At 44.4% G+C, this 26,082-nt stretch overlaps 1 protein-coding gene across 5 annotated transcripts in view; it reads right to left on the reverse strand.

Annotated features, from left to right (window-relative positions):
• Positions 1–26,082, reverse strand: part of LOC142408474 (SAM and SH3 domain-containing protein 1-like) — a 584,518-nt gene that overhangs the window by 116,402 nt on the left and 442,034 nt on the right. The window contains exon 1 of one of the 5 annotated variants that reach the window (XM_075499036.1): positions 11,740–11,854. The exons of the other annotated variants lie outside the window; for them this stretch is intronic. Coding sequence (XP_075355151.1) covers positions 11,740–11,835 — 96 coding nt within the window. The 5' untranslated portion in view covers positions 11,836–11,854. Of the gene's footprint in view, positions 1–11,739; positions 11,855–26,082 lie in introns of those variants that run through there. 5 annotated transcript variants of the gene reach the window in all.

The following is a 26,082-nucleotide window of genomic DNA, read 5'->3' on the forward strand; positions in this document are numbered from 1 at the left end:
GACATTACACCACTTTTCACAGTATGCATCATTATCAGTTTCAAATCAAAGGATGTATAGTAAATAAGCTGCCTCATGCATAAAGAATCAGGACTTGAAGGGAAACAAAGATTTTGCTGTATGAGTCTCTCAAGGAGAAAGGAGAATAACATGTTTTCAGATGTGGAGATCTCTTCAAAGCTTAAGAGATACAACCAGAAACACAAAGGCTGGTTCAGAATGACTTATATGTGAACAGGGAGTCAGGGCATCGGACTAGCAAAATAGTAAATCGCACTATCATCCTCAGCCTGTTTTAGCTAACCAGCCCTCTGCTACAAATTACCCATTTGAAGCATCTGCTGGTAATACCTGAATGGCATAATTGTACGTGACTCATATACACATCAACTGTTACCCACCTATAGTCTGTATTTGTCTTTAAGCAAAACCAAAACAAGGTGCAACCAATGAGACACGAAGGCTTACTTTGTCTTCTGATATCCCTACTCAGTGCCTGAAGTGAGCCCTGTCATTTCTGAAACAGGCTTAAATCCCCATTATTTACTTCCCACATGCTCCCTGCCCATCCACACCGTTCAGCGACCTCCTCTGGGCCTCCCCGAAGCCAGCCTGCGTGCTGACCTTCCCCTGCCAAGGTCCCGGTGCGTGCTCCAGCCATTTCCTGCCGTGAAGGCGGCAATTCTTCCTTTCACATGATCCTCCTAAATCCCTCTTCCCAACAGTTGCAAGTTACCCTTCTCAGCTGGGACTCTTTTCACTTTTCTAGCCACAGAAAAACAATTCTGGATACTGAGTCACTGCACCTCCATCCCTTGTCATCCTCCGTTTCCTCTTTATATGAGAGGTATTTTCCTAAGAGAGGCATGAGTCTGGAGGAAAAAAAAAAAACCTCATTGCCTTTTTTTTTTTTTTAATTGCTCAAACCCACACAACAACACATCTGCCTAAGAAAGGCAGAAGGGCCAGAGAGGAGCTAACATTACCCTGTTACCTCCCTCCCCTCTCTTTTTCATGGCAGTCTACAAAATAAATAACTATCTGTAAGCCCTTTGGAGTAGCTGTAATTAGGTTTGGCAGATGAAAAATGAAAATTTGTATAATCTTTTGTATTCTAAGTACGTTTGAGATGAGCATTAAAAACCACAAGTAACTTGGCAAAGGTTACTTGAAGAAAGTACCATTCCATCAGAGAGAAAAAGCAACGTTGTGAACATCCACCTCTTTATTTTCTCTCAGCTTTGGTAATTAGGAACTAATCTCCACACTGACCAAACCCAATGAGACTCATCATGAATAGGTCTGCAACATGGATATGCAGAAGCATCCCTTTCCATTCTCATTTATGCATGAACACACACCATATGCAGTATGAAGCAACTCTTCATCATCATGCCAATATTTTGATTAAGTCCTTGACCTTATGTTCTCTGTTAACTTCCTGAGTTTAGATAGCTATCATGCAAAGCTTAGGTTTTACAAATCTTATCCATCTGCACGTATATACTCACTCCCGGATGCAAAATCTAAACAATACATTGCTGGATCTAGGCTGAGCAAGAAACAATACACCTCACCGACCCGACACGTCCCAGTATCCCTTGAATTCGGTACACAACAGAACACAGCACCACAGTGGAGAGGGATGACACAGGATTAGACTCCATTTCATGCCTCATTGCAAAACACTCAGAATAAAGGTAGCAGTAATTAACGAGGAAAACAGAATTTTAAGGACTGACAACTGTTTTGCACTACCTACAGCTGAGCAGTCTCCACTGATGAAACAAGAAATAAAACAGACCTTTCCCCCAAACCTCTCCAAACAATGAACAGGACACATCATCATAAAATAAAATGTAAAGAAAAATACGCATCTTTCCGTTTTTATTTGTACAGTGCACAGCATCATGTAGACCCAATGAAGAACAGGTCAGAAACCAGCCAACATGGCTTAGTGCCACAGGCGCTAGCATCCCTGCTCCACTGCCCATCAACTGCTGTACTTCATGGTATCCCCAATGCGGCAGCTGACCATGAGCTTTTGATTGCTTGCTCAACTAAAAATTTCCTCACCTTACCAGGTTTTTTTTGGCTTTGAAATACAGTATGTTTATTAGTCCTCTAATAAAATGTTGCACGTGGAAATCTGTTCTCCCCAACTTTTGTATAAAACATGACATGTTCCCAAACACACTCTGAAGCACTGAGTTTTTGAAGTGTAAACATATAGTCATCTTGAAGATGGAACCTTGGAGACAGAAACCACGACTGACGTACCGCATGCAGTCTGCCCCTGCCTTCTCCCATTTTACAATGGTTATTTAGGAGTTCTAAGGTGGGAAAGAAGCCTAATAATGGAGTGGAAATCGCGACCTGCAAGTTGTGGTGCATATTACGTATGAATACAAATACTTATGTATAAACCAGGATTTTTCTTATTTTTATCCTCACAGTGTACGTTTCAGTTTAAATGCAAATCATTTATCGTCAGCTTTCAGGGCTAGTGCACTAAGCTGGCAAACCACTGAAAGCTCCAAAACTCACAAGTATTGAAAATTATTCTGTATAACTGAAGGCTACGTTTAAGTCCATGCAGTGATATCAATAACAATATGAAATATGTCTAACAGGGATGGTGAAAAGATGAGCCTCAATTTACCAGTAGAAAATAAGTATCTTCAATTTGCACTCCATCTCTAGGATTGCACTAGAAATTTCTGGTGTAAAAAACCCTTTCAGCTGAGTTGGAATACGTGGGTAGCTCCTGCTGAAAGACTGCAAGCACAAAATCCAAACAGCATAAATGTGTTTCAGAACTGTAACAGATATAGATAAACAGAGATAATAAACATAGACTGAACACAAACATCTCCCCAGTTGTACGTGCATAAAACCCACAGATTCTACAGCAATGACATACCACTTCTAGAGGTGTATCTTATGACCAGTAAGATATTATTCTGGCAAGTAAAATACCTTAAAAGCCTAAAATGCCTTTTTCCTGAAGAGCAGTGTAATGCTATGCAATCAGCCCTAGCACGTGCTTTCATCCAAGCTCCAGCTGTGGATGTACACTCACTGAAACAACTTTTAACAGTGCCACCGTGGTGCAATGAGCTCTCATGGTAAGTGCTCTCAAATCCATTTTTTCCTCCGTTGATTTAGGCTGGGGTTACAGTTGAACAGAGAGCGAGCTCTGCACAGCAGGGTCGACTTGGTGCTGGCATTGAAAGGACCAGGAGGCTCAACTCATCTGAACTTGTGAAGGCATGACAAAAGTTGCTTTTTCCTTTCTTGTTGAAAACCTATGGGCCACACACCACTCCAGTATAAATAAACTTTGTGCCTTAGGCTCATGAAGGTTTTATGTAAACAGGGCAGAAATTAGACCCTTTATCTTTTGTTCTTTTCTTCACCTTTTGTTCCCATCATACCCATCAGCACTGCACAAAGCATCTTCACTTGCAAGTGAGAAAGTTAGGAGCATCCTGCAATCAAGATATTGCTCATGTACTCCCAATGTAATACTGTAACAAGCATGGTACTGGTTTTACTACCATCTATTGAGTCCTCTCATGCTCCCTGCAAAGCTTTCAAAGTATTGCTTTTATTATTGTATTAAATAGTTTTTATAATATAATATAATATAATATATTTATAATATAATAAATATAGTATTAAATAGTTACCTAATCTCCTTTACGCACACACTCCCACACACAGAGAATACACTGAAGGTGGAGAACACTCCGATATAAAATTTTATCACAGAATCGTATAGGTTGGAAAAGACCTTTCAGATCATCGAGTCCAACCATAAACCTAACACTACCAAGACCACCACTATACCATGTCCCTAAGCACCTCATCCAAACGTCTTTTAAATACCTCCAGGGATGGTGACTCAACCACTTCCCTGGGCAGCCTCTTCCAATGCTTGACAACCCTTTCGGTGAAGTAAAATTTCCTAATATCCAGTCTAAACCTCCCCTGGCACAACTTGAGGCCATTTCCTCTCGTCCTATCACTTGTTACCTGGGAGAAGAGACCGACCCCCACCTCTCTACAGCCTCCTTTCAGGTAGTTGTAGAGAGCAATAAGGTCTCCCCTCAGCCTCCTTAAAGTATGCTGTTACCAAAGAGCAAAAAGCACTGTATATCACCATAAATAGTGACAATCATGAAACAGAAAAGTATGTATTTATATTCCTGATAATTATATTACCATGCTTGTAAGCTTCACTGTGTGTTTACCCATGCACATAAGAACAACCATATTTTTTCCATCTGGAGGCCTGATCATGTAAACTGATCTCAATAGCATATCCCCATGTTCATGCAGGGCCACAGGGAAGTCAAATCAGCAAAATCTAATGGGCTTGTAGGGCAGACCTGCAACAGCGCTCCAACCAGATCGCACTCGGATCGTGACACGGATATTAGGAACCAGTTCTCCAATTTATTGCATGACTTTCCATAAAAAAGCCTGAAAGTGTGATTTGTAAATCACTGCTGTGTTATATTCTTAAGCTTGTCCATCTAATTTTCCATTTATACACTGCTTAAAACTGTTTTCCAAATAGGCTATACAATCCCCACTCTCAATTTCAAACTCTTCATAGGAAATGTGCTTCTAAAACTAGTACATAGCTCAAAAATGCTTATCCAGGTGTCATTAAAACTTAAACCATTAAGTTTTTTATTATACTAATCTTAGTTCAAATAAAAATAGTACATCGTAACATAGTGCTTCAAAACATGGCAGTAGACAGTAAAGGTCTGCTACTATCGTAAGCCAGGAAAAATGTTCCCCTCACCTCAAGAAGACCAAAGCAGAGCCAGCGCACCCACACCTGACCCACACCACAGCTACTGCACTGCGGTGGGGGCAGATCTTATTTTTAGAGTAGTTATTTTCCATAATGGAAATCTGTGTTGCAAACTCCTGGGTTCAAATGTGTTTCAGTCAACTGTGTTGTAATTTTTTCCTGCCAATGGGACAGTTAAGTCTCTTGATGACAGTGAGAAATAAAAGCCCCTCATATCTCTTTATCTAATCACACAACATGTGTCTATGTACTTCTTTAATGGAGAATATGCTTTTATAGTAGAAACTTAATTTTTACAGACTTGCACATATTAAACCCAGTTCCTTCTTTTTGTTCATTTCCTCATGAAAAACCTGGAATACAAATTCTTGCAAAGCCACCTCAGCATTCCTGCAGTCACAACAACCACCTTCCTCCTCCTTCCACTGCCAATAATGACAACAAAGCAGCAGGTTCATTAGTCATCGCCTGTGTCACACAATCACAAAGAGGAAAATTATTAGCAGCACTTTATGTGAAAACAGGTATCGTGACAAATCACTTTGCTGGGTCATTACAAAGTAATTCTTATTCATCCTGCGTTACTGAACCTCCTAAAGTCCAAGCACAATGTGTGCTCTATAACCATTAATACCGTGGCAACAGGGTAAGTGGAAAAGTGGAAAGCCTGCGCTGCTGCATGAAGGAAAAGCTACAACCAGAGACTCCAAATGATGGAGGGAGACCCGGGAAGGCCAAGGCAGCAGGGCTGGGCGCACCGGCATTCTCTTCTCCGCCGCACCACCTCTGGAGGAAGAAAAGTCCTGAAGGAGCTGAGCCCAGGGTCAAAGCTGGAGCAGTCCAACCAGGCACTGCCCATTTCGTCCGTCCCTTGGCCCTGCACCACGTCGAGCAGTGACCCTGCTCTGCCGCGCACCGGTCCCTCCGCTCAGCTCACGCGGCTAAACCTCTCTGCTCCTCCGTTTGCACAGCACCTCGTGCAATCAGCGCTAATTCACATCGATTTCTAGACAGCAGCAGAGTAAGTAAGATTAATTGTTATCTAGTTCTGTAAAATGTCATTTGCTCCGAGATACACTAAAAATAAGTTTGTCACCTGACTACAGAAAATGGTAACCAGCATGTGTAGCACAATAGATTGCATTCCACGTAATAAAATTCCTTTAAGTGCTCATTGTCCTGCATGTGCAACACTTTTTCATTTTCCACACCAATTTTCACATTTCTTTCTGTTTAGAGACTGCCATTTTTTCATATCCACAAAGGAAGGAGGCATCATTACAGGCAACTTCTGGCAGTCTGGTATTCCACCACTCTTAAAAGACAGAGAGAGCTTGGTTGATTGATTTTCAAAATGTGAAAAAATATGAGGAAAAAGAGTATTTCCAAATATTGATAATGGAGGCGATATTCACAACAAACCAGCAACACACTGGAAAATAAGATTTTATCACCAAGATACTATTCAAGTTTACCTTAAATTTAAGTTTACCTTATTCAAGTTTACTTTAAATTTATAGTTATTCTCTAGTAAACAGCAGTTCATAGCAGACAAAGAACAGGTATATAAAAATCTTCCCTACTTTTTCTTCTGCAATTCAAAGGCCAGGGAAACCCAGAGTTTGCTTTCAAGAACGAACGAAGAGGGCATCAGAACCAAAAATCTCTTATCATTCCTGACTGTGTAGGGTCTTGTGGGGACTAAACTCTCTATGGAGACATCTGTTTTATGTGACCTGACGTGCAAGAAAAAGCCTAGACCAAAGGTTATCTCTATGAGCTGTCTTTCTTCATAAAGGGATTAGTGTTGCTAGGTGTAACGTTGCATGGAGACAAGAGGGAAAGGTGATGCAACAGGTTAAGTTTAAAATATAAAATTGAATCCAACACCTAAACTGACAGTCAGTCACTTTCCATTTTGATTTCTTTATTCGAAAGCAAAAGATACTCCATGGTTTTGTAAAATAGAAGAAACAATACCTGCTACTTTGAAAAGCAGAGGCCAGGTCTTCTGGTTTATCCTTACTGTTGCAACCGGGATGTGCTTTAAAAATGCACTCCAAAGTAGAAGTCGGAACAAAAATGTTTTGAATCAGAATGTTCCAAAGTGCTTTTTGAGCTAATTACACAGTGCCACAGCCATTTTGCCGACACGTCAGTAAAAATCAGAAAAAACGAGTATATTGCATTTTCAAAAGCACGTTCTACCCGCATCAGCTACTTCGTTGCCTGTGCTTTTCTGTAGAGCCGTGCCGAGTGCCGATGGCTTCAGCTGGAGTGGCCTCTTGGTGCCAAGCAGACAGCAGAGAAACGGAATCACCCGAACGAAACACTGGGACAGCAACGGAGTAGAGAGATTTCCACGGGAGGTCATGGCAAACTAACGATGGCTTAAGGAAGAACAATCCTGGGAGAAAGCTGCGGCTGGTGTGAGCTGCCACAACTCCTCCTGCAAGTCCTCCGCCTGCTTTTATCAGCCGGGGATCTACTTCCCCGTCTCTCCACATATCCAGGCTCCCTGGCTTAACATCAAGTTCCTCTCCCCAAAGTATGTTAGCCAGTATGTAATTACATGTTATCACAGTAGTATTATCAGCTGGTGTCTTTCTTTCTTTCGGTTTGTTTCTTTATTACTTTGATAAGAAATTCAAATAGTCACTGAAATGCGGAGAGCAAGATAGATTATATATGTAAATATTAGGGCTCCCAGTACAAACCCAAGTGGCTTTATTGTCCTCAAAATACTGTTCTCTTTCGCTAACAGCAGATGGTGGGAAAGCAGTGGTTTTCTCTTAGCATAACTGCAAAATATTATCGAAAAATAAAGAAATTCCTTTTCTTTTTTATCTCTTATAATTGATTCAATAGTTTTTGAAACCAGAAACTAGCTATCAGTTTGAAATAAAAAGCTGGAAAGACTTCTGATTTCATTGCATCTCTTGCAAGTTCCTCTGTATCTTTTGCATCTTGGCCATTGAAGACAAAAGCTCCTCGCACAAATAAATGTTTTCTTCAGTGAAATCCCTGCTCTATCAAAACTGATCAGAGTTTTCCCAGTGATTTCATTAATGTTGGGATTTGACCCAGATACCTGTTCCAGCTATGCTATGTGAGAAAGAACATCATCCCATAAACAAGACATACACTGGAGTGTTGCTGTACTAAGGTCAATAGTCCATGTTTTAAAAGCACATCTTTAAAAGAATAAAGTTCATGACTTTCACTTCATATTAGAATTTGTTCTCAGATCTGATCACATACAAACCTTCAGACTCTTTGCAACAAAGAGTGTGCTATCGCCGCATCAATACACGATTCTATGCCAAAAAATATCCCTTTTTATGGTGTTGAGTTTTGGGGACGCAGAGAATTTCTATATTGTTACTCATGATCCACCTACTGCAATCTCTCTCTAAAACCTTAATACACTTCCACCATCCATTGTTGCTTTGAGACACTGTAAATTATAATTAACCAGTACATTCCAACATGTGCTTGCTAGAGACTAAGCAAAAGCTTTTAAATATAATTATGTTATCTAGTGAGCTCCATTAACAGCACAAATAGCTTTGAGGTGCTTTTACCACAGCTGCACCTATGGAATATTTCATTAGAATAAGGGCAAAAGGGAAAAGTCACATTTACTTCAGCAAACTCCCAGTACAGCTGCAAGTACACTCAATATTTGTCAAGTATAGAGAGAGTTACTATATGACTTCAAAGTCCCTCAAATATGCTGCTTACAAGCAGCACTTGAAAAGTATTTGCTTCCCCTCCAGACCTGGGATCTGCCATCACAGGTTGCCGCTAATGAGGTCCTATTTTAAGGAACCTAACTAAACGTACACAAACAATGAAATATATTTATCCACTGATAGGGATAAATGAGCCCACTGAGAGGGGCTCAATTTGTATTTTAAGTAACTGCAGTACGGAATGCCAGCTGGGCTGACTTCCATGGCCTCTCCTCCTAAACCTGCACCTAGAGGAGACACCACCACGGACACCACCATGCCCCACAAGGTTTCCAGCAGGGCCAGTGGGAGGAAGGCAACACCTTCCCCTCCTCCTCCCCACTGCTGTAACTCCTCAGTATGAGCAGGACAGAATCAGGCATTTCATCATTTTTATGAAGAGCACCTTTTTCACTGTAAGGACAGCGAAGCGGTGGAACAGGCTGCACAGAGAGGTTGTGCAGTTTCTGTCCCTGGAGGTTTTCAAGACCCGACTGGATAAAGCCCCGAGCAACCTCACCTGGCCTCAGAGCTCTCCCTGCTTCAGCTCGAGGTCGGGCTAGATGCCGCCTGAGGTCCTTTCTAACTTGCATCATCCTACGATCATTGCTTAAGAATGCAATTTTCTCTCTCATTCGATCAACAAACTTTTGATGATCACCTTCTTTCTTCATTTCATTCTAGTTTTCCCTTCCCAAGATCCTGGCTCTTCTCTCCTGCCTCCTCCCCCCTGCTAGTGCATTCCTTTGGTAGCTTTCAAGCTGTTGCAGGGCCAACCTAGCCAGCTTATCGCTGCACCAACTTCTTGGTTCATAGAGCCGTTCCCAGCGAATCACTCCAGTGTCTGCCTCTGTGCTCCCTAAAGATTTTGGATCATGAATTACTGTAAATCCCAGGAATTTAAGACCCATACTCTCACTTAATTGACAACGCAAAAGTAGTAAGCCAGCTATGCAGGCCACTGTCGTAGCCTCATAGACCATGACCAACCATCTACAGACTTCCATTTGGAAGCCACAAATCTAGTTTACTGTTTGCTTTTCACAGCACAGGTTTGAAAGGGACAAAGCTCTACGTACCACAAAGACCAGCAGTGAAAAACGCACTGGAGCTACCTCTTCCTTGCCATCGGACAAGGACAGAGCACTAAATAACTTTACACTCAGTTCATATTAAGACATATTTTGCAGCTGCAAAGACTAGAAACTCTTTAAAACCCTAAATCTGAAGAAAGCTGACAGCTTCCAGCGAGAAGAGCTTCTGTCTTCCCTCAGAGAAGTTATTATTTGAGACCCAACACAAGGGTATCTTTCCATATATGTAATTGCGTTGCAACACTGCCGTAAGAAAAGATAATAGTGCTGGGTGATGTTTGCAACCGATGTAAACCAGCAACTTCATAGTTACAAGATGATTCCTTCCTGTAAAGCAGACCAACACTAAGACAAGTGACTTCAGCTCAGTTTTATCAGAAGACAAATTAATAGCTCTGTTTTCCCAGGAAGGAAACTAGCTTGTACAGCCAGAAGAAACCTATTCAAATTATTAGTTGTGTGAGAATCAGATCTTTTTCTGCACTGAGCTCCAGCATGCTAGGCTTTTGGTTTGGCCTCCTCAAACACTCCTTCCCAGGCATCCAATAGCACTTTGCTCTCACTAAATGCAGTACTGAAACCTGCCAGAAAAAGAGAGAAAGAGCCTGTTCATAAAGTACCAACTGTGTGCTCCCTAAAAACTGGCAGAACTGACTCTGCTTGCATTCTTAGATTAAAATCATTAACAGTGAAAGAGTGTACCCAGCCGGGTGCTACTAAACTGAATGCCATGTCAACGGAGAATTTCTATGAAGAAAAGGAATGAGGCGGGTTTCTTAATCTTACTTTGAATATTAACAATAAAGTCCATGTGGAAAAAAAAATTGCAGCATAAAATGCTAATTAAATTCTCTGTTCAATTCTAGTAACACTTCTGAATTAGATCCTACTGGTTTACCATTCATTACGTTCCACAGCAGTTTTCCAAAAGGTATTTCTCATAATATTCTTTCATGTCTGTTGGTTAAACGTTAACAACAAAAATTAATACGCATCAAGCCTATTCATTTGCTTTTAAAATGAATAAACAGGCACTCCAGTGTTGATTACCACATTCCTGTATCGCTGGAAAACTGCCAGCTCCAGTACGTATGTAACATTAGTATTTGTTTTTTTGCTGAGTGGCAGTCCTCTGTGGCAATTATCATCTTGCACCTAAAGTAAATATTATTCTCCCGCTGCAAGTAGAAATAAAGAATTGACTCCTCCTGTATTTTTACTGTTTGCCATCCAGTCCGTCCTGTCGGTACGCTACGTGCCCACCAAATATAATTCCTTGAGCCCTCGTTCCTGGGGCCATCTCTTTTGTTTGTAACCAGTGAATTTCGAGGATTAGTCCCTCCTCAGAAGATCACCAGCGCAGAAAACTCCACGGGCCCTAACCCAGCACCTCGCTCCCAAAAAGCTAGCGGGAATACGAGCTCCACGACCGGCACCCGGGTGTGCAACAGGGCACCGGGCAGCGCTGCCGGACGGGGCCCACGGGGCCGCGCCCCCCACGCGCGAGGCTTCACCCGAGCCTGGCGCGGGGACGCCGAAGCACGTGCGTGGAATGTAAAGGCGGCAACAAACCAGCCCTTCGCCCAAATTTAACCGAACCCGCCAGCACGCCGGAGCAAGGGCGAACAATGCGCCCATTGACCAGCCTGAGCAAGCGCTTCTGGGCGCGCACGCAGCCGCCGCGGCCGCCCTGCCCCGGCCGGTAAACAGCCCCGAACGCGACCCTAGCGCCGCAGCGGTGCTCGGCCCCGGCCTCCGCCCCCCGCAGCGACGGCCGAGGAAACTTTACCCCAAAGCCGCGGTGAAAGCGGCCGCCGGTACCACGCTTGCCTTTGCCCGTGAAGCAGTTTTTCTGGGATGTACGAGCCCGCACGGCGAGGACGCTCTCCAACTCGGGCAAACTCCGCAGCAGGTGCCGGCGAGGCCCGGCGCCCCGCCGAGGGCTTCGCCGCCCGCGACCCCCGCGATGGGGGAAGGGGCGCTGGGGAGCGGCGCTCCGCAGCCCACCCCCGTCCGACGGCAGGCTCCCCCCGCGCCCGATGCGGCCCCGGCCCGCAGCCCCCGGCCCGGCCGCACTCACCAGGATGCCCATCACGTCGGCCCACAGCTGGGCAAACGCCTCCGACGTGCCGCTCTCCGCCGGGGCGGCGGGGCCGCCTGCCCGCTCCCCCTCCATGCCCTGCCCCTGCCCCGGCCCGGCCGCCGGATCAGCGCCGGCTCCCCGCCGCGGCCGGCCCGCCCCGCCCCGCCATGCCTCCCCCGCCCCGCTCCGGCCCGGCCCGCCCCGGGACACCGCGGGCCGCCCCTGCCGCCGCCGCCCCTCAAACTTTCGGCCCAGCGACAGGGCGGCCGGCGGTGCCACTGCGGCGCGGCGGGGGCGCCCACCCGGCGGCGGGGCGGCGGCAAAGCCCCTCCTCCTCCTCCTCCTCCCCCCCCCCCCCCCCGCCGGCCGGCCCCGCACCCCCCGCCCGCCCGTGGGCTCGCCCGGCGCACGTGGCCGCCCCGGGGCGGCAACAAGGGGCCCCGGCACCGCCCCGGCCCCGGCCCCCGCCCCCGCCCCGCCCCGCCCCGCGGCGGCTTCCCCCACCCCAAAAGCCGAGAGCTGGGCCCGGGCCCGGGCCCGGCGGGGGACGTGTGGGGGCCGGGGGAGGGCTTGTTGCTGACCGGGCTCCCCTCGTGCCGGCGCCTCACCTGGCTGCCGGGAGCTCCGGCGGCAAAGTCAACAGCGCGGAAAGCTCAGCTGGGAAATGGTGTTCAGCCGCGCGCGTTACATGGCCGGCGAGGGAAGAGGCGCCCAGTTAATTACGATTTTTAGTTTAAGTACCGGGACCGCATCATTCTCCTGAGGAGGGGAGAGATCCGTCACCAGTCGCATCATAAAAGGCAACGCTCTCCTTGGGGAAGCGCTGTGCAAACGCTGCCTCCATCTGTGCCTCCTGCTTCCTATTACTTGCCCTCCCCCCCCATATTATAATGAAATTAAATAACCGCTAATTACAGCCGGCAGTGGGGACGCTCCTGCATCCCTCCTGGAAGCGGCCGAGCGCCCATGCACGCAGGCTGGAGCGCCGGCTGGGGCGGTGCGGTTCGGGACGGCGGCCAAACCCTGCTGCCTGCGGGGGGGAAGGAGCGGGAGCGGGAGCCAGGGCAGGAGGACGAGCCCGGGGGATGCGGTGCTTCTCCTGGCCTGCCCGCCACCTCACGCCTCGCTCCCGGCTTCTGCTGGGACTAGCAGCAAGGAAATCCTTTACTCTTAGTCGCAGTGCTCATCCCTAAGCTTTGAAATGGTTAGATGCGCCTTGAAAAGCTACTGTTTCAAGCTGTCGTTGACTGGAAGTGCCTGTCTGCACAGGGCATGGGGGGAAAGGTAATGTATTGAATGGATATGCAGCTGTCATGCACTGGCCAAGCATTTTCAGAGCTCACATCTTTGAGCAGTTAGTAGTTTCTCCAGCATCCCACCAGCCCCGCCTGCTCCAGGCTGGATGTTGCATGCCCTTCACCACCCAAACACAACCCGGGCCATGGCCTGGCACCTGGGCTCCCCACCAGGCTCCCTGTTCGGCCCCGGGCTCCCCGTGGCCAGCACTGCAGCTGCCAAGGCTCGCACCCATTGCATGGTGCCGGCAGCCTGGCAAGACTGGAGCAACAAATGACACCATTTGCTAACAGGGCTAAAAATAGTTGCTGGAGAAGGCATAAAAGCAGAATGGGGTAACTATATGCTCCTCATCTCCTCTCCACATTCCCAGTGATGCTCTTTTTCTGTCCTCAAAGCTAAGATGGCTTATTTAACTTTGTAGGCTAGCACCAGAGAGAAAAGCTGATCAAGACACTTCCTTCCTCAGCAACTGGTATGCAAAGAACAGAACGAAAGTTTTCAAAGCGCTGTGTGGTCACAGCTATTGCTGTAGTGGTGAACAGCACACACAGAACAGACAAAAGGAGGTGGGGGGCACAGGGAGAAAAACTAAGAGAGTTATGCTGGAAGTGGTAAAGAAACTCCTGATGATGTAGAAATATGCACATTTTCCTTGACGCTTCTTTAGGATGCACATGTGGGATACACACTGTGTAGTTCATCATATTATTGACTAGTAATGAGAAATAATGAAAGGCCCAAACCAGGTATAAAATCTCTACTAATTGACCTTGAAATTGTATGCGACTATAAGCCTATGAAGTATGAGGATAAAGGCGTGCCAGTGAAGCCTCTCTGAGATGGCTTGCATAACTCAAAACTGGTTTAATTAGTCAGGCTTAATTTACTTAGTGACCCTCTGAAATCCATGTTGAACCACTTACAATAGTAATGTCAACCTACTTTCAAAATACGTGAACGAGGCACACTGTCAGTCTCAGGATTTAAATATGCTGGGCTCCTCCTGTAGATAATGGTTTATGTACATTGCCTTCACATTTTGGAGGCGTATTTAAAAAAAAAATAAAAAGCAACAACTCTGCAGCACAAAGTCTAAAAAACCCTTATTGTTCTGATTCAGGCAGCAATAGATTAAGATCCAAAAGGTGCAAGGGGCAGCACTCCCACTTGCCTTGCCCCTCCTTGCCAACGGAGGTCATTGCTCCTGAGCAGCGATGACTACACTACTCACAGAAGCAGGTCCTGAACATCCGCGCTTTTCAGCCTTGCAGTACAGGTAACAGAAACTAGGCTATAAATTGTGGTGGTCCAAGAGCTGCTTCCTGAGCCATGATGTCATCCCTTTTGTGGAGGCAGCAACTTTCATCAGAGGAGCATGACGCACGGCTGCGGCAGTCTTCCCCTCAGCCAGTTGACTTAAATTTATCTGAGACACAGAGCCTTTGATTTTAAAAAAGGGAGACAAGGAAAAAAAGATCTTGCAAAAATCACTTGACTCCAGGAGCAGTTGCTTTAAGAAACAAATTGACATAAGAGAATCGCAACAAATCCATGGCAGTTTACAATAGCTACCATCTTCTATGGTCTTGCAATTATAGTATCTATTCATCTTCAGACATTTACAAGATGCCATTTTTCCAAGACATTCAATGGCTATGACATGCTAAAATATTCCCTGCTCTCCTTCTCTCAGACAGACCCCCCCCGCTCCTTCTAGATATCACAAGGTTTCTCTATTTTAGTGATGCCAATGTCCTGCAGTAATAAATCCCAGGGGCATTTTACAAAAAAACAGCTGCAACAGGAGTATTAGAGTTTTAGAACAAGCAGAAAGTCAGATCTTACAACAGTTTTGAAGCCCAGCTATGACTGCAGTATTTGGTTTGTGTTACAACTGCTCCTGCAGATTTACAAATTAATTGCAATTTAGCATGTTACAATACAGTTTTTGTTTGCATTTTTCTCTGTAGTTGTTGAGACGATAACTCAAGCATCCACAAGAGACCACGTTTTAGAAGCATGTTGCACTGGACCTCTGTACACTACTGGGAATAAATAAATCTGGTCAATTTTCTGAGCTTTTTGGAACATCTCACAGGAGCTCTGGCCAGGCACTTAGTATTTGGAAATCTTGGAAAATGGTCGCTGTGCACCTAACAGGGCAGCACTAGGCAGCGGGGCAGCGATCCTGATACGATTCCCCAGTGTGTCGCACTCGCAGTGCACGGGCTCGTGGCTGCTCTCACATACACTCCAGCGCACTCTGGATGGAAAGTTCCTCCACAGAGCAGCTACAAAGCTCCCCACGGTTGTTCTCCTGCAAATCTCTACCCAGGAGATGGAAACAATCAACATGTATACAGTGAATCTAGTTTTGCCCAGTTATGGCAGATGCACTGTGCATGTGAGTGTATCCTCCTATCACACCATCAGCTACATGTGGGCGTGCAGTTAATAAGAGTTTCCCACATCTACGCACCAGGCAGGCAGGATTAACCTACTTGGAGAGCGCTCTTCTGTATTATAGAGAGATGGACTTTCTTCTAGAGGGCTACTCAGAGCAGGATCCTAGCTCCAGGTTAAGGTAGAGGTAGGATAAGGCTGTAGAGAAGCTCATCTTTCTCCTTTCTTTACTGAGGGTTTAGGGAGATTGCCTTCACCAGGCCAAACTCTGTGAATACTTCTTCACAAGCACAAACCTCAAACGCCAACCGCTGAGTCATTAAGACAGAAGATGACAATCTTTCTGTCCCAAAGTAGTGTATCATCCCACCACAGTGTCACACAAAAGTGACACAATCCTTTCAACAAAGCATTTAATAGTGAAAAATTGAAATATGCATCAAAATAAACTGGAAAAGCTGATGTGCAGCATCAGAACCAGACTATCACAACTGCTGGCAACCACGTAAAAGGCATTTAATCCAAGAAATCTATACCACAAACAACCCCGAGCACTTTGATATCAATTTTAAACTACATACAAGAGGCCAGGAGAGATCAGATTGCCTTGGAAAGTGGATCGTGCCCCACAGTGTAATGGACACCAAACTTCATGGGTTCCTGATAGATGACCTGAGGGAAATGGCTGCCTGCTCAGAGGCCTGGCAATTAACTCTGTGTGCCTGAACAAAACACATGAGGTTTCTCAACATCACTAACAACACCCTGCCCAGTATATCAGCTCTAAATCGGAACATCAAAGCTTCAGAGAAATAAATAAGCAAGCCATTGTATGCACAGAGTATAGGTGCAGGGGAAGGGAGAAAAAAACCTCCAGCTAGCCCCCACAGGTGACCTGCAAAAGCCCTAAAACTCTTAACACAAGCAAATTACAATGCAACACACTATTAGCAGTGATTGTATCGCCTTTCAGCTCTCTCCATCTTTCCCCTTGGTGGAGGTCATCAAATTGTCAAACTGAAACGTGCGGAGTTTCACATCACAGCCTTTGATTGGAACTGCAACCCTTACCGGTTACAGGTTCCATCCCATCAACTTACCACGATCCATCTTGGAACAATTTTCTCTCATTGTCCTCGCTACATTTTTTTGAAAGTCCTTCTAAACAACATTTCTTTTAATTCTCACCTGTTACTTAATTTTTAAAGTATTTTCCTTAGGAATTATTTAAGTATGATTATTAATTCTGGTAGCGGGGTCCCTCAGAATGGGGTTCTCTGTATCAGCCAAAGGAGCCGGCAGCTGCTCTCCAGGAGACATCAGACGTGCCAGCGGCCGCTCCAGAAAGCCTCTAGTGTGCAGCAGGACAGGGATCCGCACACCCAACCCATCAGCCGTGCTGCCAAACAGGCTGTCGCTCTGTCTCAGACACGCTTGGTACGTACAGGCATAAATCATAAGAGAGCACTAGATCCAGCATTTGCACATCAGGCTGCTATATACTCCCGAAATGATCAAGTTTCAGCATCCTCTACCAGTTAGATAACTACAGAAAACATTCCTGATTTTAAAAGCCGTACAGACAATACTTATCCAGTGGCTTTAAAATAGACAGTGTTTAGACCATATACTCTTTGCTGCACAGTCAGGAATCATTATTTATTCTTTTAGAGGCTTAGCTGTCAGTTCCCAGTCTTATGGCCAGCCTCATGACCACGGAGTATCACATCACAGCGAGAGCAGTACCCTAACATGCCCGACATGAACCAGACGGAGTTAAGTCTGTGTAATTCTATCAGTAGAGAGCGGTTACAAACAACAAATTGCGTTATTCTGATAGAAGTCTGAGCTCCCCACATTACACCTGATCCATCATTCCCCTGGATATCAGGGCCCTACTAGATTAAAAAATAAGAAAGAGGGAGACACACATGCCCAGGAAAGTCATTCCAGTAGTCTTAACGCTTCGGGCTAGCACCACGCTTGGTAGACGTACAAATACTGCTAAGCTTGGCAGGCTTCGGTTAAAGTACAGTGGCTGTGACTTTGCGTGACAAATCATATAAGGAAAAGAAATCTAAACACAGCAAGTATCACAGCCCTGCTGGAAGGACACCTTTTGACTCATAAGGAGAAAGGAAAGGTTCGTATCCTCCCTTCCTGCCCGCAGATGTGCTCCGCAAAGGCCTCTCATATCCTGCCCGGTTCCCCTCCCCGCCGCGGAGCACAGCCCTGCGTTTCTTCACCGGAGGCAGCAGCACCGCTCCGCCAGCGGAAGGGCTCCCGCAGCCAGAGCGTGACCGGCGAGGAGCACGCGTCCCCGGGGACAGCACGGCCATGGTCCTGCCTAGGCGCACAGTGTGCCGCTCCAAAACCGCCCGCAGATCAGGGCTCTCTTCGCCTCCCATGATGTCAGGCACTGTCTGAACGACTTCCAAGATATACTAAGACTCGTGCTTCTTCATGTTATTTACTGCTGCCTTCTCCACCCAAACTCGGCATCCCCCCCTTCTCTAGCTGCATGGCAAAGCCAGCTTTGAAGCTTTGTTATTTCCTGTCAACGTTAAAAGAGTTAGCATTCATTTTCTATTAGTTTTCTGCAGCACTTTTTACAAAATGTTTTATAAACCTTAATTCGTTTTTCAGACAGGACTTCAGCATCCTTTGGGATGCCTGGGGGTAGTCTTTACACTGTTGGTCACAGGAGCTTGCTCAACTTATATTCTTTTTGTAAGCGTCTGCTAGAAAGGATGCATACAAATCCTTTTTGTAAGAGACTTAGAAAATCCAAAGAGACAGAACTATTTAGCTCAGCGTCCTTTGGCTGCTCTTATCCCAAATAATTTTAGAAGTGGGGAAGTGAAAAAGGAGAAAAGCATGCCTCAGAACTGGGAATGGGACTTCAGCCTCTCCTTTTTCCAAATGCGGTGTCCTTTGATTCCTTTGTTGAAGCTCTTAGTAAATTACTAATGAAAAGGAGTCTGATGATCTCATCCCAAAGCGCATCATAAAACCAGCCAAGAATAAGGTACAACTTAGTAGCATGTGATAGCCATATATTTCAGAGGGGCTCAGCGCTGATGTAAATATCACACCAAGTTGGCTGTAGTAAGGTGGGAGGAGCACCAGAGAGATGGCCAACCTCACACAGGGACTGTTTTATTACTAGTCACTCCGTGACCAGCTCAAATTTTTAAAATAAGAATGGATACACCTCAAAGAAGATGTTTATTGCATTTCCCTTTGAAAGGGAAAAAAAATCTTTCCTAAAAGTAATACTTTCTGGAAAAAGAAACCAAGAGCTTTCATTAGTTGTATCTTTGCAAAAGCAGCCAATTATGAAATGCAAATGTAGATATTAAAAAAAAAAAACAACTTTTCTGCTTTCAAGGGAGAGATACAAATTTACAGAGCTGCCCTTGGCAAAATATTACAGCAAAGTACACATGACACAAACATGCCAATGGTAGAGACTTGCAAGAAAACAAAACAGGAAGAGTTGCTTAGCTTCTCTTCCAGAACAGACCACTTCCACCCAAAAGTCACCTCCTCCACACTCCACCTAGCACCCGCTCCCCAATTTACCCATTAAATATTGCCCTAAAACATAACAGAGCACAAAGGATTTTCTCAACTGCTTCTTTGAAAATTAATACAGCATCATTCTGAACAAGCAGCAAACAGACCCTCCCAAAGCCTGGCTTTCAGTCCCACGAGGATTCACTACTGAGCTCAGACTTCACGCTTTTTAAGCCTATATCCCAAGTCACATAGATGTATTATTAGTGAAGGAAGGAGTAAGGGGGCCTACTTAATGCAGACGCCAACCAAACAAAAAAAAACCTGCCTGATGATCTCAGCTAGCCATAGGTGAAGAAAATAGACCAGCAACCAGATGCTATTATCTGCTCTTTGCTTGCAGATCATGTCAGCCTAGGGCCAATTCTCCCTACTGCTGCCACTGAGAAGAACATCCAGGGTTCAGCTACTTCTTTCAGATCAGTTTCTGCTAGGATAACTTCTGCTCCAACACCAGAGCCTCTCCTCTCGCCTCCATCCCTGGAAACAGCTCTCATGAGCAGGCTCTGATGGATGCAGAACACCCAATTTCCTCTCGCTTTCCAAACAGCTGCCCTACCTTTCCTTTTAAACACTTCCTGCCCATTCCCTGGAGTACCAGATCAGACCAAAACATGGGTGTCCTCCCCATCTCAGAGTTGCACCCCTGGGTTAGGTGACCTGTGCACCACCCAGCAAGCCCAGACACGTACATTAAGAGATAATTTATGGAAAAACAAACAGCAGTTGACTAGCAAGCAGTAGGCAAGCAGTTGTGTTACACATGGTGTTGCAATTTCTGTTGTAATGGTAAGTGTTCGAAACTCACAGATGTCAGGCACCCGAAAATTACACTTTCATTTAAATATAATGGAATTTTTAAGGTAAGACTTGTGGAGTGCTTCAGCTTCAATTGTCTGAGTCATCAGGGCACACTTAGGGCACACTTAGCTCACATTTTCATACTTTTACTGGAAAATAAAAGCCAGAATTTGCATTTCCATTATTAAAAAAACAGCAGCAAATTGAGGTTTTTACATCACTTGGTCCCAGGTGGTAGGATGTTAAATAAATAAGCAAGCTAGTGATGAAATCAGGAGCATTCACAAGCTGGTGACAATGTAGTCAAGATGATAAGTATTCATTTCAGCTGTGGCTGTAAACACAAGCATGAGCTTGATTCACAGAGCCTGTGCTCTTCTGGAGAAGCCTTACTCTTCACTACCTTGCAAGCTGTACAATCATTCAAGACTGTCTCTCAAATCAGAGTTTCAAATCGCCATGGAACAATATATTAAAACCTACTCTACACTCACTAACAAGAGTTAACAAGGAAGTGGCGAATCATATCCGATCCGTACATTTCATTTTCCCTGTATAGTTAATGACATGTTTCACTTCATAAAACTTCATTAAGTAATAGAGAAAGGAGGGAAACATCTCTCTGCAGCCAGGCACACCTGTAACCAGGCATGCACTGGAACTGTGCATTCTACATCCATAAATTCAGTGGAGGGGCATGAGACGCTTACTACTTCTGTAACACAGCAAGGCGGGGAGTAATTCCAAAGAGCAGCCGCTTCCAGTTAGGGCAACTCAGCTGGAAAGCAGAGGTGCCTGTCAAACTAATTAAAGCGAGGAGAAGCCATCTATCTGAAACCCCAGCTTTCAAGTACTGGCCAACCCACTCCCAAATGTAATTTAAAAAAAAAAAAAAAAAAAAGGCAAGTGAGAGAGACAAGTGAAAACAGGCTTAAGCACTGCTGAATACATACCTCCGAGCTATTATCTCAATAAATATTTTGGGAAGTTTGTGAACAGAAGGATTATTGTGACTGTGGTGGTGTGAGTGGGAGGAATTAACCCTCCACAACTCAACCAACTGCATCGATGATGATATAACAGCCCTCGAGAGCAATGAGCTAACTGCATTGGCTCCATGTTGACGAAGTTTTAGAAGGAAGTAATTGTGTTTAACTATATGTAGAGTAGGCTGGTATCTCTAGTTCTTAGAAAAATGAATCTTCATTTGCAAGGATTTAATAATTAGGCAATTCTGTTTGAAGATGGCCAAATACACTTCTTCAGCACAATGTGTATCCTGTAGCAACATATGCCTAACAAAAAGTAACTGAGATTTGGGGTTTTGAAAGTTACTAACACACTTGATCCCAGGAGTGCATCACACGTTCCTTTTCACTTCTGTGGGAAGACGGGATTTATGAGAATAAATTTAAACAAACAACTGTTGCTTGGCTAGATGAAGGTTAAAGGGACTGGAAGGGATGCAGTGATTATCTAAAGCACGAAGGGTGTGTCAACACCAAGGGGAAAGTCAGATTGCTGAAGAAAGCTCAAGAGGGTGTAACTCGGGGCAATGAGATAAATGTATGTGTTTTTAAGGCCTGAAATATTGACTCCTAAAACGATGACATTATTTGTGTATACACAAAAGAAGCTCTGGTCATTTCAGAAGTCATCACTATTTGTCACTGAGGAAAAAATATGTGAAAGTGGACTAAAAGGAACAAAAGAAATTTTCTGTATTGGTGAGGGAATACGAGAAACAGCAGCAATAACTCTGTATCTTGGGGGCAAGCCAGGTGACCTCCTGGAGTCACTTTATGTCATCTGCCATCTCCACCACTGAGGAGGCAGCAGCAGGGGTGGGCGGTCAGCCCACAAGGCTCTGGGCTAGATACAATCCGTGACTTGATTCCACATGGCTTGCAGCTACATGAATTATTTTGGGTGTTTTTAATGGATAATTCTAAGGGGTATGCTACCTGGGCAATTGCCTAAGAAATCTGAAAAGCCTGTGTGGCCCTTAGGTTCCCCATGGTTACACATGTGGCATTTAGGGAATACATAAGCATGTGGTAAGATGCCAACAAGGTACTGGGCCTCATTTAGACAGTTTTCATTACTCACCAACTTTCTGTTTTTTATATAGAAATTTAAAACTCCTGGAGATAAACATCATTATTATATTTATTGTTTATTATTATTTATTTATTACATTTGTACATGTAAACTGCATGAGCAGACAGAGCTAAGAAAAGACTGCATTTTGACTTGTCAAAAAGACAAATTCCTTACCTCCTAAAAGCATTCTCCAAATGTTGTGATACCTTTTTATCTCCTAGTGTTTTCCAGGTAACATACGAACAGACATGGACTTCTTATGTTAGAAAGGAAATACAATTGTTCTCCTGCGTAGTTACTTAAAGCAGCTTTCAATGTATCAAACATGATTTAAACTTATGCCTTCTATTGCCTGTACTTGCCCAGCTATTGTTCATATTTGTCTGCAACCAGAAAGGAATTCAAAGGACCTAGTTATTCACAGCACCCCCAAACGTGCACAATATCCTGACCTCTAACAAGTCCAAATGCATCCAAAGATTTTGGCAAGGGAGAAACGGTTTTAAAATATTTTCGCACCTTCTATTTCCCAAAGAAGTGTGTGTATATATATAGGTAACAAAGGTTAAATAGCTGAATCGTTTTTATATGGATGCACGAGAAAGGACTGTAACAGGCTCCACATATGACAGACAATTCATGTCAGTGTCAAAGAGCTGAACAGTATTAAAGGCTTCTTAGTGTGCCTGGTGGTTTCAAATAAGCTTAACCTGTTCACGTTCATCCAAGAATGCCCAGGCTTGGCTTTAAGATACAAAGATTTTGGCAGTAATAATGACTGCTGCCTCCATCTCTTGTTCCCAGTGCTGCACCACAGTAATTACAGATGAGGACTCATGAAGAGGAGAGTTCGAGAAGGCTAAGGGAGGGCAAGCACGGGGCTGGAAAGACACACCGACGAGTTATATGTTTCTTTTCCCACCCTATTGTCCTGTAGGAGTTTAAAACAGCCAAATGGATTTGTCAAGAATTAATTGTGTCAAATCAATCTCATTTCCTTCCTTGGAGGATAATTGGTACTGGATAAGAAGTAGCAGCAGATGGAATACATACTGAATTTAATAAGGGTTCTACCTTATTCAACACAGTCAGCTGATACCATTATAAAGTGGTACACAACTGGTTGAAAAAAACACTTTCAGAGATTAGTTTTCAGTGGTTGGCAGCCAAAGTGAAAGAATATATTGAGTGGGGTTTTGCAGGGATCTGTTCTTCAATATTTTAATTAACAGCTTGGCTGGTAGAATAGAGAATATGCTCACTAAATTTACAGATGACGGAAAGCTCAGAGAGCTTGAAAATAACATGAATCAAACGAGTCATCTTGTCGCAGAGCAGCAAGTTTCACAGTAGGACATACCCAGTGCAGTCAGTAGGATGCACAACCACATGCGAGACGTGTAGCAATCTATATGCTGCTCACCAAGCCCAAGCCCTCAGCTGGAGTACTGGGTCGTGTTTTGACCCAGCATGTCCTAGACGTCAAGACAGACACGGACTAACGGGAGAAAATGTAGAAGACAACTACATGAATGAGACGTTTATGAGCAGAGATTGAAAGGATGAGGATGCTTTATCCAAGACAAAAAAAGATTGCCAGAGAACAGGATAATAATTTTCAAATATGTAAAAGCTTTGCTTCACTAAGAAGAATAAACTTCTCTATCTACTGGGGATAGGGCAAGAATGAACAGGTTTAATTGCAGCAGGGGTGATGTTAGGTTAAACACTAGAAAAAGCTTTCTAACTGCAAGGTTCGCAGAAGTGGTGGAATTGATTGCCTGGGGTCAGTGTGGAGCCTTCATCACTGTCTAACCGGTTCTTGAGAGCCTCCCAACATCCCATTATTTTGGTGCAACTGACTCTGCTCTGGGGCATGGGGTTGGCTAAGCAACCTCTTAAGATTCTTTCCAGTCTTTTTTTTTTTAGTACTTTTTTGTGTTTTAATTTGTTAAAACCAGACTGTGAAAGCCCTATGTACAGTATTTATTCAAAAAGATATCTGAATGGCATTCATGTCAAAAGGCCAACATACAATGCTGCAAGTTAGAATTAGAGCCTACAGGTATCAAGGATACCACAAAGAGCTTGAAATGCTTTGTGTGCCAGTGCCACAGAAACAACTACTGACACCTGGAGAACTGGAGACTTTTATACAGGTTATTTGTAAATCCTGTGATTTTGATAGTGACCTGAAGATCTATGCCAGAGTTTGCTACCACCTGGCCTGCTTTTAATATTAACATTTGCACAAGATGTTCGAGTGGCTGTGGCAGCATGTAACTGATATGACTGAGGATGACAGTTGCCAGAGGGACAGGCTGCTGCACAAGGACGCCAAGAATCTTAAACTCAATACACTTCATAAGAATAATCCTAAAAATTACAGCTGCTCAAGGGCAAGGGGTTTGTTAGTTTATTTATACTCCAAAACTGAAATGCATTAAATATTTGTTTTGGTATTCCTACAGCTCTTGGTCACATCCAATGACAATCACCATAAAATTCAGTCTAGCTACCCTTCCAAAAGTGAAATCATCGCCTGCTTTCTTCAAAGAAGCAATTTCTGGGGAAGCATATGTGTCTATTGGGATTTAAATGCTGGAAGCACATTGCAAATATGGTTTTCTTGTGTAAACCAGACCTGCAAAGGAGTATACAACCTTTAGCAGAAGTTACACCCAAAACAGTTATTCTGTGTTTTTCATATGAGACATAAGTATGTGCAAGAACCGAGAATGATGGTGGTGTGCCAAGATTTGCAGAAATGATTGGGACAGCTACGTTTTTCTCTGAGATCCTCACAGGCACCAGGCTTTTGGAAACCAGACCCTCACCGTGCCTGGAATCCCAAAACCGGACATCCACAAAATCCCTCCTTTGGGAGCCTGAGAGGGGGAGGAGGCATGGAGAGACGTGTGCATTCACACAACCCCAGAGACAGCATTTCACAGACATCTTCATGTATTCTACACATATTCAATTATGTATGTCATTATGTGATTGCATAGACAGACAACACTGCTATTTACATTAAAATATATGCATACAATAGCATCTGTGGCTGCACATATGCGTAATACAACGTATGGTAGCCAAGTCAACAGCAAGCAACCAACCAGCCAAAATGGCAAATTCAGCAGGAAGAAATAATTTCCCTGCGTGATGAATTCCCAAGAGGCTTCACAGGCCAGTTAGCAAGTTATCGCTCTCACTCTTCACCTGGCAGTAAGTGAGTTAAGCAAGTTGCTGATGAGGAAAAAGTACTCTCCAAGACTCCACGGCCCACACTTTCCGAGGCAGGATGCACGGAGAGAGTTAGTAAGGTTCTGTCAATTAGATACAACCGTAAAACGGCATCCCATCTGCCCTACAAATGTCAAAGAGCTTCATGGCACCTGTCTGGGGGAAAAAAATGAGCAAGAGTTTACCACAGGTTTGGATATTCCTGTGAAACAAAGGACTCTCTGTACTAGTGTTTTCCACAGCAAAAGTCCTTTGGAAAAGTTTGGAATATTTTTTGCAGTAGTATTTTATATCAGCGGGTGAAAAAAGAGAAAACATATACATACCCTTTCCACATTAAATGCCTTACTGCAAAAGTCAGAGTGAGTTTTGTTGGAACTTTGAAGGTGCAATAACTGTAGCTAAAGATTCCACTGGTAGGAAAACACTCCCTTCCCTCAAATACAAATGTTGAAAGAGGAATTAAGTCGGCAACATACACTTTAAGTATCTCATTTCCCTGCCAGAAGGGTCTAAACTCATTCCTAGTAAATTCTAGGTTTGCACATTGCAAAAGGTACAACGCCAATTGCAAATCTCCCACTCACCTTCCCTGGAACCAGAGCAGTTTCTGGAATGGACAACAGAGAAGGGGGAAGTTTCCTTTCTCCCTTGTAATGCAGGCAGGTACCAGGGAGAGCCACTGCGTTCTCCCTGTAGCACTGAACAGAGACAAGCTCCCCTGAAATCCCAGCGCTCCCTTCCTGCAGCCTCTCTGCGTTAGCCACTTACGCTCAAGTTAAAATATCTGAAAACTAATCTAATCTGCACAAGCCCCAGAAAATTAACGTTGACATGGATATAAAGCAATAACCACAGCTTCTGAAAAGAGGGTTTTTTTTTCTCCTTGGTATGACTATCTTCTGTGTT

This window comes from Mycteria americana, chromosome 3, assembly GCF_035582795.1.
Source record: "Mycteria americana isolate JAX WOST 10 ecotype Jacksonville Zoo and Gardens chromosome 3, USCA_MyAme_1.0, whole genome shotgun sequence".
Lineage (NCBI taxonomy): Eukaryota > Metazoa > Chordata > Aves > Ciconiiformes > Ciconiidae > Mycteria > Mycteria americana.